Here is a 14,854-nt window from a genome sequence, read left to right as displayed (position 1 = left end):
CGCTCCTCCCCTTTCCTCGTACCCTCAATTCTGCTCTCACATCCCCCATCTTTCTACAACCTTCTCTCCCCCTCCCATGCCTCACATCCCTGCCTCCCCTATTGGTAATCCCATCATCTTCCCTCCCACTGATCTCACCCCCCCTTCTCTCCTCATCTTACATTCCCCCCAATGCTTCACAACCCTGTTTTCCCTCTTGGCAATTCCTCCCTCTTCCCTCCCTTTGACTGCTCAGCCCTTCACTCCTCCCACAACTTTCATTTTGATCAACCCCTCCCACTCTGCCTGGTGCCTTTACCCCTACATTACCCATGGTACCTGGCCTGCACCCTCTCTCTTCTCCCCACTCGTGTGGCCTCCCTTTGACCTCCCTCCATCCTCTCCCTGTTCAACCCCTTCTCCTCTCACCTCACCGTATCCACGGCCTTCCTATTACCCCACTCCCTCCCCCCTCCTCCTCCAGCCATCCATTTCTACTTCTCAACTTTCTCCTCCCAGGTATGATCTCTATTCTTCACCTCTGCTCAACACCAGTAAAAATATCTCAGTAACTCCATTCACTCCTTTCTACCACCTTCTTTCCTCCCCTCAGACCCTTACATCACATATCTCCCCCCAGCCGACTGCCCTTCTTTGCATACTTCACTTCCTCCCCCACCTTCGACCCTCGCACCCCAACACTCTCCCCGGTCCCCCACTTCCTCCTGTCCTCGATCGACTAGTCCACTCTCTCCCTTAACCATTGAGCCACCCTTCACTCCGTGCTTAGCACACCTCTCTCTGGAAACTAAACTTGATTCCCTCATCTCGTCCATTTCCCTGCTTGAAGCGTCCATTTCAATCCTATGTGCTAAGATATCTGTTGTAACTTGTCTAATACCCCCCTCCCCGAACAACCTCCCGAGGAGTTCCCTGTTCCCGCACCCCCAAAGAGCCAACCACAATCTATCCTCAACTGACATTACCAACCTATTGGCTACCTACAAGACCATCAATGTCAATTCCCCTACTCTCGCCTCTCCTAACAACTCTACTCAATTTGCCATTCAGACCATCTCTTCCGTCAGAACTTACCAGCCTCCCCCTCAAGGGGCACCCTCATTCAAGAATCTAATCCCTATCCCCCCTCATCAGTCCAGACACTCATATCACCAAAACAGTTGCGTCAGAGCTACACTGTATGCACCATAACTGCAGATCTGCAACCAAACACAAACTGGAAATCTCCGACACCATCACTCACCACAATCTCGACATGCTCTTTCTCACTGAGACCTGGTTTAATGAGTCCTCTCACACTTCTTTTGATCTTTTGTTACCTACTGACTACTCTATTCAGACCCCCCAGGATATAGCGGCATGGATTAGCAAATTTAGCGGCACAAAAATGGAAATTTAGCGGCACAAATATGGAAATTTAGCGGCATTTTATTTGGCCATTTTTCCTACAACAAACACAGACATCTTGTTTTTTTTAGTTATGTAACAACATGAAGCTATGTATATTTGGTTTATTTACAATGTAGACACTTTGTTTCCCTCGAAAAGCAAAAGACTGCCCGCAAGATCGCAGACATTCACAACAGCTTCAACGCCACGACCGCCCCAACAAACACTGAGACCTTTGCCCTCACGACCACCACCAGCACCAACCGCATACTCTCCTGCACCAACATCAACGACGACGACACCATCACGATCATGAACACCATCCACTCCTGATCTCCGTCAGACCCATGCCCACACCACATCTTCAAGAAAGCCAGCACATCCATCACACCCCATCTCCGGAAAGTCATCAATATCTCCTTCAAGACAGCAACCTTCCTGGAGAGCCGGAAGCACGCCGAGATCAACGCCTTACTCAAGAAACCCAAGGCGGACCCCAAGGACCTCAAGAACTTCCGGCCCATCTCCCTGCTCCCGTTCCCGGTGAAGGTCATCGAGATGATCGTCAACAAACCACTGACCTGCTACCTCGAGGAGAACAGCATCCTGGACCCTTCCCAGTCTGGGTTCCGCAGCAACCACAGCACTGAAACTGCCCTCATCGCCGCCACCGATGACATCAGGACCCTACTAGACAACGGAGAAACAGCTTCGTATCCAGCTCCTGGAATTACTAAAAATGTTTGGTTTCATAAATCTGCTATGCAAAGTTACCATATGAATACCTTTTACCTTTGAAAGGGGTGTTTAATGCAGAAATTGGTGTTTCTTCTTCAACTGTTGGCAGTTTTTCCCAAATTTTATGAGATCACATTTTGCAAGCTTTTACTTGCAAAGCGTGCTCAAGGAACTCCAGCTTCCAGCACCACTGTAACAAGACAGAGATCGTAACACTGGATCCAGTACATGGGTGTGCTGATTAGAGCGTTTCATCATTGCATCTTCAGGATTCAAGTCTGCCCTTCTTGGAGAGGTGGTAATACCCCCACTCATAGAGGTAGCTTTGGGTGCGTAAGGTAACTTTGTCAATTGAGGGTGGTTGAGGGTAGCACGCCTTTAGCACCCGTGGCAGCATCTGCTATCACTGGACTCTACTTCCCAACTCCCGCTTCCAGATTCACCTTTACTCCCTTGCGCCATTAATTATTCAAGTCTAATGCCCCTAAATACGGTAAATAAATGTGCAGCCCAGCCCGTTGCCTATAGCCCGTCCAGCGCACTTATTGAGCAGGCTCAACTGTAGATAACAGTCACGACCCTACGATGAATTAAAAAAATATTATCCTAAAAGAATGATAAATACCTGTTCATGAGTGGCACGCACTCAGAGCAAGCCACCACTGTATGAAGGGCCCCATTACTATAGTAAACCCTCCTTGGCGCTTCCAACCATTCTCAAAATGCCGAGGCATGTGCCCCCCCTGCTCCACCACCCCCAACCCAGAGGTTAGTGTAGGGTAATTCGTACAAAAATCCATCCCCCGTTTTTGCTGTCAAACTACGGTCCACAATGAGAAGACGGGCGCAGGTGCCGTGGAGGTAGTGCACGGCAAATGATGAGTACTGGCAGGACAGGGGACAGTAGTAAAGTAAAAAAAGAAAAGAGAGGCATACAGACTAAAAAAAAAAAAAATAGTGGTAATAAAGTGGAGCGTCTCCAAATTAACTTCTTTTTAAAAAAAAAATAAATGTAATTGTTTACACAGAAACAAACCCGATATTTCAGTGGCACACAGGCCTTGGCTTTCTCGGGGTGGGGAGGGCAGGGCGTAAAGCGAAGCCCAGTATCCCCGGCGTGTGAGAGCTCAAGCCCCGCCCTACAGTGGCTGAGTTAGGACAGAAATCTTGCTAAACGCACAGAAATTATTTGGTTTAAGAACAGTCCAAAATTCAATATCCGTCATCATTTAACGCCTTTGTGAATGTGGTCCGTTTTTAGGCAGCTCTGTTTCTGACACTGTATTCAATTAATCTAATTCTTCTTGGTGTCTGCCCTCCGTGGCACTGGCATCTCGAATGATGCCAACTGCTAACATATTATAATATATCCAATTTTGCGAGCAACCCTTCCATGCAGCTCGTTCGTGCTTTACAGCGCTCTGGCACCCAGGCCAGGGTACGGACGCTGCTCTGACAAATCCCTAAGTAGAAAAATAAAATACATTAACATATGTGTCAGCAGGGAAAGTTTGACGTTTCCTTGATGCTTTCTGTCTTGGTTGCGCCTGTTCTCTGCGGCTTCCGCCCTCTGCCCGCGAGGCCCGGAGAGAGATATGCCTTCAGGGTGGAATGTTCTCCAAGGAATATCTCCTCTCTCCAGCACTGGGCCGGCCGCCGCAACTTCTCTGGCCCCAGACCCCGATGCAGGGACCCGCGGGTGGCATGAAAGCCAGTTCCCGCACACAGAGTCGGCTGGGTGAGGTCCGGCGGTCTCGCTCGGTATGCTGCATGGTCACTCTGAGGCACCAACGAATCAGGGCAAGAATACTAACAGTGTGACTGAGCGAGCAGCACGCAACTCTTTAGCTGCCTAACCTCGGAGTTAATCCCATTAGACCCCCAGGATATAGCGCCTTTTGTAAAAATGCCGCGATTTCTACTAAAGTGCCGATTTCGCGGGCACTTTGGTAAAAATCGCGGCATTTTTAAAAAAGTGCCGTTTTCGCGGCAAATCGCGAAATCGCGATATCCTGGAGGGTCTGTCTATTCTCAGAAACGACAGACCAGGCAAGATCGGGGGAGGTGTTGCGATTATCTTCAGAAACACCCTCCAAATCAAAGCCTCTCCCACCACCCTTTTTCTCACCTTTCAATGCCTCTCCCTAGAATTCCAAGCTCATCATGGCACACCCTTCAGGTTCCATACCATCTACCACCCGCCTGGTAATTGCTCTTCCTTCATGGAGGAATTCATTGACTTCATTAGTGACCAATATTCACAGAGCGACAAGCAGATCTTCCTAGGTGATTTCAATCTCCACTGGGGCTCTGTGGAAGACTTGGCTGCCAACAAGCTTGCAACCTTTCTCTCAGCTAATGATCTTGCACAAGACTGCTCGGAAATTACACATGCCAAGGGCTCAATTCTGGACCTTGTGATTTCCAAATCAGACCAGATTACCACTGCTTCACACATCCGTGTTGACTGGTCTGACTATTTCCTCATTCCCTTCTGTTTTCACCTCTCTCACTTTTTAAGTCTCGGCCAACCCAAAAGAGCCACTACGTGGTTCCGCAACACAAAAAACATTGATCTTGAGACTCTATGTGATTCAGCTATGCAGTCTCTTCCTAGTCTAGACTCCAATACGGTTGTCAATGATCTCACTCCCCTTTGCCTTTTAATCCTTGCAGTCGAAATCGACAAGGTTGCTCCACTCCAAAGCAAAAGAAAAAGACCCACCCCATCAGCTCCTTGGTTCAACAAAGCTCTCTATGACGAAAGGAAAAACCTTAGAATCTTGGAGAAGCACTGGAGACAATCTCCATCCCCCCCAACCTCTCTCTTTTACTTTCAGCAAGATCCATATGCCACAAACACATCTTCCAGGAAAAAACATCACATTTCAGATCCCTCCTCGATTCAGCTAAAAACAGACCCCAAAAACTTTTTGACCTCATCAAAAACCCAAATTGTTCTCCCCAAACCATCAAGCCTGAGGATGCATCAAAGAAAGCAACTGAGTTCGCTTTATTCTTCGATCAAAAGGTAAAATCTCTGGTGGAACAGGTCACCCACTCCACCCCCATTGAGGAGCGAAAATCCTTAGTCACTTGGCAGAACTTTGCCGCGATCTCAGAGGTTGATCTTCTCAAATGCATCCGCAAAACCAAACCCTCCAACCATTCCTCTGACCCCATTCCCAGTGGCATCGCCATTGATTTCTATACTAACACTCTCTCCTACTGGACCAGGCTAGTCAATCTCTTCCTCAGTCAAGGATCCCTCCCTATTGTCCTCAAAACAGGACAGGTTACCCCCTTCTAAAAAAAATAACTGCAGATGCAAATGACCTCAATAACTTCCGCCCCATCACCAATCTCCCTTTTCTTTCAAAGATCACAGAAAAATGTGTTGCAAAACAACTCTCCCAACACATTATGGACAATAATCTCCTCGACATGTTCCAGTTGGGCTTTATTCAAAACTGCAGCACTGAAACAACCCTGCTGCAAGTGATCGATGATGCACTGCATATTCTCGATTCAGGGGAATCATGCCTTCTGATTCTTCTTGACTTCTCTGCAGCTTTTGACACTGTTAATCACAACACCCTCCTTAACATTCTTCAACAGAGAATGGGCGTGGACGGCACAGTACTCAAATGGTTTGCCTCTTTCCTCTCGGACAGATCCCAAATGATCAAGATTGCAAACAGTCTCTCGTCTCCACTGGTGGTTGGTCAAGGCGTCCCTCAAGGTTCTATCTTTGCTCCCACTCTGTTCAATCTCTATCTGGAACCATTGGGGAACCATCTAAGCAAATCTGGAATCCTCTACCATCTCTATGCGGATGACACCCAAATCTACCTCAAGGTATCTTCCCCTCATGATCTCTCACTACTCAGCTCTACTCTCAACACTATTCACAACTGGATGCTAGTTCACCAACTCATTCTCAATCCCTCCAAAACGGAATTCCTCCTCATATCTGTCTCTCTCTCTCCGCCTCCTGTTCAAGCCTGGATGGATCAATCGAATCTACTCAACAGTAGACCTATCATTGTGGACTGCGCTAAATCCTTAGGTGTCATACTTGATAAAAGACAACCTACTCTCACACATCAACTCCATGGCCAAGAGCGCATGTTATCAACTGCGACTTTTATGGGGGATTCGTCAGTTCTTCTCGGAGAATGACCTAAAAACCTAGGTCCAATCGCTAGTTCTCTCTAGACTTGACTATTGTAATTCTCTTCTGACTGGCCTTCCCAAATCTCACCTCTCCCCCCTCAAATCCGTCCTCCACTCAGCAGCTCACTTCATTTCAGGGTCCAAACGTAGTGACCACATCACTCCTATCCTGTCTTCTCTCCGATGGCTTCCCATCGAGGCTAGAGCTATCTACAAACAGCGTGCATCACCCACAAAGCTTTGCACTCTTCCTCCCCTCGCTATCTGGCGAATAAACTCAAATTGTCTGGAGGCTCAAGACCTTCTCGGAATTCTGAAAAGTTCCTTCTTGAACCCCCTCCTTCGAAAGAGAAAAATTGTTGGCACAATCGTTCTCAGGTAATGCGGTGAGAATCTGGAACTCGCTTCCTCCTTCGTCCGTGCCACCACCTCCATCCAGATCTTCAAAGCGGACCTCAAATCTCTTTTATTCCAAAGACACTTTCAGAACTAATTCCCTCCCTCTCAGACCCCGCCAGGAAGCTCTTTAGTCATTGTAAATTTGTCACATATGTTTATATTTTTGTTTTTACATCCTGTGCTTGCTGCGTTGTTTTGATTCTATGGCCTGCTTTTGTTTGCCAGGAAGTTCTTTAGTCATTGTAAAATTTGTCATATTTATTCTTACCTTTGCTTGTACAGTCTGCTCATGCTGTGCTTGCGATTGTGTGCCTTCTGCCTGCGTTGCTTTGACTATATGGCATGCTATTTTTGTTTGTTCTATTCCTGTAACAGTTCTCTCATGTAACGTCACTGGTCCTATTGTACAGTGCTCTGCCACCTTCGGGTAAAGTCCGCGATTTATAAATATGCATTAAATAAATAAAATAAATTAAGAAACAGGAGTGAATGAGAAACAGGACAGTACAGACCGTTACCCACCCCACAGACATTGCCAATGTTTATTTGTCTGTTTTCAGAATTGAAACATTTTCAATTTTATTCGTAACAATATCATTGGTATTAACTCATTTATTTTGATAGTACTACTTGCTGTAGGTGTATGTGCTCCACCTCGTTCTGTGATACGTCTGGGTGCAATAACAGAAAGCTCACAGAGTCACCCAAATAACGGTCAGAATTCAGGAAACACTTTAGTGGAGCATAGATTCTAGTTTACATTAGAAATCCACTACTTTAATCTCACAGACCACGCTTCCGAAAATCCTAACGATACTTCTCTAACCGCGCCCATTTTAGAGAAACACTGTAACAGCTGATTGAACTTCCAGACGGGTAAACGTGTTCTTCGAAATTCGGGAAAACTCATTTTGAGGTAGATACAGCCGGAAGCAAATCTTTATTTGCTTCATAACTCATAGGTTGAAAAACAACATTTAACACGAATATTAAATAAATTATAGTTGCCCCGCGATTTTTCGGAAGAATTCTCTATGTGCCCATACAACTGCTGCAGCCTCTTTCACTCGCTCAGGTTTTTAATGTGTCCTCACTACCTTCGGGTTGAGTTCGCGCTATATAAATCTGCACACAAAAAAAATTTGCTAGTTTACCGTATGATTTGCGACGCCCCGCCCCCCCTCTCTTTTCACAGATCTTGATCTGATTGGTCTAGGGATTCGGGTAGGCGGGGATTCGCTCGAATTGGAAGTTGGAACTATCACGCTGCACTATGTTTCCCATTGGTTCGTAACTCCCGCGTGGCTTGTCAGAGCCGGTTATTGGAAGAACATGGCGGCCGTGGGGTTGTCGAAAATTCCTGATGTGGATATAGATCCAGACGGCGTGTTTAAATATGTGCTGATCCGCGTGCGCCCGAACGGAGGAGGTCCTGACGAGGGCAAGGACATAGTGCGTGGATATGGCTGGGCCGAGTACCACGGTGAGCAGGGAGAGGGGGAAGGCCGTGGGAGTTAGAAGCCCGGCCAGGTTTATCCCGGCTAAAGTTAGAACTCTTTCCACGTGAACCGGGTTTGATTCCATTTGTGGACTTGGGTGTTACAGTAGTTCCTACCAAGAGTATCCAGCAATTGGGTCACTTAAACCAAACACACACTACAACTCCCAAAATTAAATTGAAATACATATTTGGCTTTCTTCTGGCCCGTGCCGTGGTGGTCACATTAAAGCTCAGAAGTAGGACGTGGAGGGACAATGTCGACATTCCCACAAAGGACCGGTAGTCGAGCGACCAAATCAACAGGAGTGCCGAGCCAGGGGTCTGACTGGCTCTAAGAGGTCTTGTAGGGTTCGAGCTATCCAGGGCTTTAAATGGGATGAAAACACGGGGGGTGTCTCTCAAAGGGGCGTGGCCAATGTAATTAAGGGAGTGGCTTAAAAACACCTAAGCTAAAAATCTGTGCTTAGCATAGTGTGCCGCCAGACTTGTATTTTGCTGTTTCTGTCATTGCATCCAGATATGACACAAGCAACATCATACCTACAATAAGTCAGGACTATTGGCTTTATCAATGGTTGTCAGATGCATAAGATAAATATGCAGTAACTATGGCTTTTATATAATATTGAAGAAGCTTCCACTTAAAGCTCTGGTGACACCACAACAATGTTGCTGCTCCTGAGTTTCTAAAAGAGAATGGAAATCCAGAGAGAAATTGACTCTCTTTAAAGGATTTCCCTTCCGCGACAATGCTCACCTGGCTTGAGGTCAGTGTAGTGCTCTTGCATGCGCAGAGCTATGTGCGTGTCGTGGGCGCAAATAACACTCGGGACACCAGTGCTTGGTTTCGTTATGCAGTCCCAACTACCGCTGCTGGGCCCCGTTCCTTTATTTTATCAAAGCGCATTGCGTCTTGCGCCAGCGTGTAGACGTACACTCAGTGCAGAGGTGAACTGGACCGTCGCCCCGCATTGAGAACATTACATTCCTCTTCACATTAATTAAACACAATAACATGAAACAACAATAATCTGTTACCAGTTGAGGAGTGGCCTCACTTAGATATACGGCACAGCTCTCAGTCGCAGCTTCTCACGTGACGGTGGGTCCTCACACAAAGAACCCCGCCAGACTGGAGGAGGGGGCAGGATTGCCCCGCAGATGATACTGGGAACATTCTTCCCTGGAGGGGACCAGAGGCGGAGCACCTTCTCCCATGGCACAGTTACCCAGAGATCTCAGTGGGGAGATGGCTCGTTCTCCGTCATGGCTTCTTTGGGGAGATGGGTGCCTTTGGTCTGGCACGCTCGGGACAGCCACAGGGCTCCTCCCCAGGCCAGTGTCACCATCTTCTGTTGTCCTCAGACTTGGGCTTGTGTCATCTCTTCTCTGGACTTGGAGGTTAGGTGTCCTGGCATTTACTTTCTTGAAGAAAGAGACATTACGTGTAAGATCTTCAGGGCTGTGATCATCGTGCCTCTTCAGCGGGTTACTGTCCACGGGAATTGCTCAAATGGGAGGCGGAATTTGTTCCCAGGATGTCTGTCTTTGACATACACTTTATCTCCTTCACGGATGTTTGAGGTCTTTGCTTTTTTGTTGATACTGGATCAGACGTTGGTGTTGGTCCTTTTTTCTAGGACTCGAGCTCCGTCAATGGGGATAGGGTCCCAGGTCGGGTGATTGGGAATAGTGTCTCGTACAACTCGACCCATGCTTGCGTGCCCCGTGCTCTCTGTCGTGAGATGTAGCGTCAGATGGTATTCCCCCAGGAAGCTGTATATCGCCCGTTCTAGGGGGCGCTTCTTCAGCATGAGCAATGCTGATGACCTTGTTGAGGGTGCGCATGGACAGCTCAACTTCCCTATTTGCTTGAGGCCAACGTGGTGTCGCTTTACGATGACGGATGCCCCGGGATGCGAGATAGTCAGCAAACTCCTGTCCTTGAAAGGGTGGGCCATTATCCGTCTTCACCACTTCAAAGATCCCGTGTGTAGCAATGATTTTTTTCCACTTTGGTGATGACTTCCCTGCAGTTTGGCTTCCTACGATTTCCATCTCAGGGTATTTTGTGTAGTCGTCTAGGACTACTAGAGCGTAGTGTCCATTGGGCAGGTGCCCAAAGTCCATGCTGACTCACTCCCAGGTTCGTTGTAAATTTGCTTCCGTAATGACGGGTGCGGGTCGCTCCAGCTGGCCTGAGACTTGGCACCATTGGCAGGTTCTGACAGTCTGTTCAACCATCGTATCCATTCCTGGGAACCACACCTTTGCCCTCAGCCTGCTTTTCGTCTTCACCACGCCTTGGTGTCCCCTGTCTGCAAGTTCCACTGCTTGCTGTGTCATGCTTGACGGGATGCGTGGGCCTCGCAAATGGCATCCGCTGCTGTCAGTGTACAGCTCTTCTTTGACCCTCATTAACAACTGTAAAGTGTATTTTGCTGGGATTGTCCGCCTGGCCATGCTGGTCTGGATGGGTCGTCAGTCATTTGCTCGGAGTGCTGCGATGGCTAACTGCAGACACTCATCATTTCTTGTGGCTTCAACTAGAGTTTAGATCGTCATGGGCATTGGCCGGGACCGTTCGGCCACAAAGCGGATATATTCCTCCGTTTCTTCAGCCTCTTCCTCCTCTGCTTTGGTTGCTGCCCTCGGTTGTCTCGAGAGATAGTCTGCTTGGTTGGATGAACCAGGTTTATAATTTATGTTTATAAGCGCTCAATTGCTGTGGCGTCTTGGCGCTAGGGTGTGTGAACAAGATCAACGCACTGTGTTAACCGGAGACCTATGCGGAGGTAAACAGCCATGTTTTCAGACCCTTCCTAAAAAGCTGCAAATGGTTTGAAGTTTCATGGCCGTAGACATTTTATTCCATAGCTTTGCAGCACACTGTGATGTCGCCCTGCCTCCCCACTTTGTCCGTCTGGTCTTTGTGGTCCGTATAAGACCCAGACTAGCAGACCTAAGAGCGCGTGGGGGGATGTACGGTGAGAACAGGCTTTGAATGTCCTCAGCACTGCCACCGTACAGTGCCTTATGCACAAGGCATAGAGACTTAAATTCCACCCGCTTTGGGACCCAGTGTAGCAATTTAATTCCTGCTGAAATCGACTCTCCTCTGGGTATGCCCAGGAGTATTCTTGCTGCGGCATTCTGTAGGGATTGTTGTTTTCTCATCTGGGACTTGTCAATGCACAAGAATAGGGCATTGCAATAGTCCAGTTTAGACAAGAAAAGTGCTACCATCCCCGTCTTTTGCAGCTCTTGTGAAATGAATGGAAAGATTTTTCTCAAAGTTTTTAGTAGAAAAAAAGCCATAGGATGTGAGACTATTTACCTGGGCAGAGAAATTCAATTGGTCGTCAAAGGTGACCCCAAGGTTCTTGACCTTGGGTACAGGGCATGGGCATTCTCCAGCCTCAGTTGGCCACCAGGACTTATTCCATAGGGGCTAGCCCGGGCCAAACTCCATCACCTCTGTTTTGTCGGTGTTATTTTTCAGGAACCTATGGTTCATCCAGGTCATGATCTCAGTGAGACAAAAATGAAACCTGGCAGCTGTGTTCTCAGGCTGATTAGTGATAGAGATGACCAGTTGGGAATCATCAGCATAGGAGACCAGAGCAAAACCATGCCTCCTGATAAGTCTGGCCAACGGGGTGACGTAGATGTTGAACATTGTCCGGGATAGGGCGGATTCCTGTGGGACTCCTCACGGAAGTTGGCAACTATCCATTTGTAGTCCGTCCCAGAACAGTCTCTGCTCCCTTGCCTCCAAGAAGGAGGATAGAAGGGCCAGGGCGGAGGCCTCCACTCCCACATCCCTCAGCCGCTGAACTAACACTGCCTGGTTTATGGTGTCAAAAGCGGCCGACAGATCCAGGAGCACGAGGACCGCCCTCCCCCCTCATCCACCACCCTGCGGATCTCTTCGGTTGCGATGATCAGGGCTGATTCGGTGAAATGGCATGACCGGAAGCCATGCTGTGTAGTATCCAATAGGTTGTTTGCGTCTAAATAGTCAGTCTGTGCTGTGTTTAGTGATTTTTCCAAAATTTTTGCCACTATTGGTAGGCCAGCACTGGTACGATAATTCTTTGGTTCGGTTGGGTCCAGGTTTTTTTTTTTTTAAAGAGGTCTAATAGATACTTTTTTCCAAGTTTCTGGATAGTAGCCCTATTCCAGAACTTGGTTGATAAGAGGTGTGAGATTGTTACAGATCTTCTGGGCGGCCAGATGCATCATGGTTGGGGGACAGGGATCTGTGAGTGAGCCAGATTTTATGGAAAGAAGAAGTTTATGTCCTTCATCGTTTGTAACTGTCTGGAAACAGGATAGTCTACATTGGGTTGGACATACTGGTTGCTCATTTTTTATCCTGAAACCCCGGAGAGCTCAGGAGGCCGTTAGAAATTCCTTGCACCGTATCCTGGAAAAATAGGGAGAGTTTGTGACACATAACTTGATCAGGTTTAAACGCATTTTCCCGTTGAAGTTTAGCCAGCAGATTAACGGATTTGAATAGTTCCTTGGTAGAGTTTCCTGCCTCCTTTATTTTCGTTGTGAAAAAAGGCTTTTCTCTGGCAATAATTGCCTCCTTATATTGTTGAATAGCAAGGTTATACATTGATTTCATTTGATTACTATAATCTTGTCTCCAGATGCTCAGCTCTTCTACAATTTACTTTTAGGCACTTAAGCTCTGGGGTGTACCAAGGTGACGATATCTTCGCTCTCTTTACCATCACCAATTTTTTAGGTGCAACATACTCGGCTGCTGCTAGTAGCCAGCCGTTGAACTGCAAGGCTGCTTCATTATTGTCTTTTTCTAATGGGGCAAGGAAGTGATCAAGGGCTGTCTCTAGGTCGCTGCCTTTAACTTTATTCCAGCGCCGAATTTTACCTTGGAGTGCTTAGTTTGTGTGTGATGGTATGACTGAGTAACTTTATTGTTGAAATGGACAGCCTTATGATCTCTCCCCAGCAGGGCTACTATTTTGGTTAGATTAATATCAGGATTGTTTGTAAAAATACCATCTAACGTGTGTTCCGCCTGGTGGGTATATTCAGTTATGAGTTGATTTAAGTTAAAAGACTTAAGATCGTCTAGCAATCTAATTGTATTCGAGTCGTCTTTTAATTATAATTGATAGTTAAAATCATCCAGCATTGTAAGGGAGTGAGGATCAGCATATGACTACATAAGCGTCAGAAGTGATTGGGAGAAAGCCGCTTTGGGCCCGGGTGGGCTGTACATTAGTATCCCCTGAAAGGTCGAGAGGTTGTTTAATTTTACACAGAAGTGCAGTGCTTCTGCAGGTAAAGCAGTGATTACTTCTACCCGCAAATTTAAATGGTCTCGATAAATGATCGCTATACACCCCCCACCCCCCCTTTACTTTTCTGCCTGTCTTGTGAGAAGACCGCGTAGCCTGTTGGTAAAGCAATATTCCAATCAGGACATGATGTACTATCTGTCCAGGTTTAAGTCACAAAAACTATATCTGGGTTGGAAAGTTGAATTAGGTCTTCCAGCTGATATTTGTGTTTTACCACAGAACAGGTATTTAGCAGCAGACACTCAACATATGCCTTTTGTGTTGCCTTTAAATCTCTAGCGGGCCCATTTGTTATTGTCCCTACTCCCCCTTTCTCTGTCTATGATCCACAGGTGTTCTGGTTTCCAACCCTTTCCCCTCCCTATTAGTGAGCCTAGAGTAGTTTATAGAGGTCAGGGTGGATCCAAAAGGAGCAGTTAGAGCAAAGGGCCTCTTTCCAGTGTAGATTTTGCAGGGATATATTATGTGGGATGCATGTACCTCTTCCCAGAACAAGCAATTGATTCCTACCGTATGTTTGGGACGTTATTCGACCAGGGGTTCTGGCGCTGGTCGCGCGACGAGGGCAGACGGGCTTGCCTTTGGCGTGCCGGCGGCGCGGTCTCTCCAGCACGATTTAAATAGTGGAGGTGAGAAGAAAAACTAGTGTGTCAACCCCTGTGCAATGCGGTCCTGTTTAACATCCGAGTGTCGCGTGGGTCAAGCAGGAAGCCCACTTATAACATCCCATGAATGATTCCAGGTATTTTAAATGTTAAAAATCAATTTCATAAACTTCAATGCCGTAAAATCAGATTGTGCAACAACGCAGTAAGTTTGAAATGCCGGGCAATGATCTCACACAGTTCAGCATGCGCAATATCCTGCCACCCACCCTGTCTACCCGGTAAGCGTATCCTTGCAATTGGAGTATCTTTTAGGCATCCAATGCCTTGGAAGACATCCTCAAACTCCTCCATGATGACCGTCAATTCTTCTTCCTGGATGGCGAGGGCGAAGGAGATTAGCCACAATTCTTCAGCTGCATAGCTACTGACTAGCATACCGCTCCCACCTTCTGTCACATACACAGTGGTGGGGATGCTCAGTTCCTGATGTCGAAGTTCGGTTTTGAAACACCCCAGGAGCGGGATGGGCATCTTCTGCCTGTACGCAACCAAGCTGATTTTGGCCTCTCGTAGCTGTGGACGTGGGTTGAGGTTTCTGTACACATTGGCAGCCATCCGCTCTATTGATGCACCGGTGTCAATGGTGGCTCGCACTTCCTTGTCATGAATCTGAATTCGACACTTTGGTCATTTGCATTTTTTCC

General features: G+C 47.3%; 1 protein-coding gene across 1 annotated transcript in view; it reads left to right on the top strand.

The window, feature by feature from the left end:
- The first annotated feature begins 7,930 nt into the window (after nt 1–7,930).
- The window catches only part of PHPT1 (phosphohistidine phosphatase 1), a 57,217-nt gene continuing 50,293 nt past the window's right edge, over nt 7,931–14,854 (top strand). Inside the window, exon 1 of the mRNA XM_078642068.1 lies at nt 7,931–8,185. Within this exon, the coding sequence (XP_078498194.1) occupies nt 8,035–8,185 (151 nt within the window). The 5' untranslated portion in view covers nt 7,931–8,034. The remainder of the gene's footprint in view (nt 8,186–14,854) is intronic.

Source organism: Lissotriton helveticus, chromosome 5_1 (genome assembly GCF_964261635.1).
Source record: "Lissotriton helveticus chromosome 5_1, aLisHel1.1, whole genome shotgun sequence".
Taxonomy (NCBI): Eukaryota; Metazoa; Chordata; class Amphibia; order Caudata; family Salamandridae; genus Lissotriton; species Lissotriton helveticus.
Note: the sequence above shows the minus strand (reverse complement) of the source record. Positions and strands in the feature narration are given on the sequence as shown.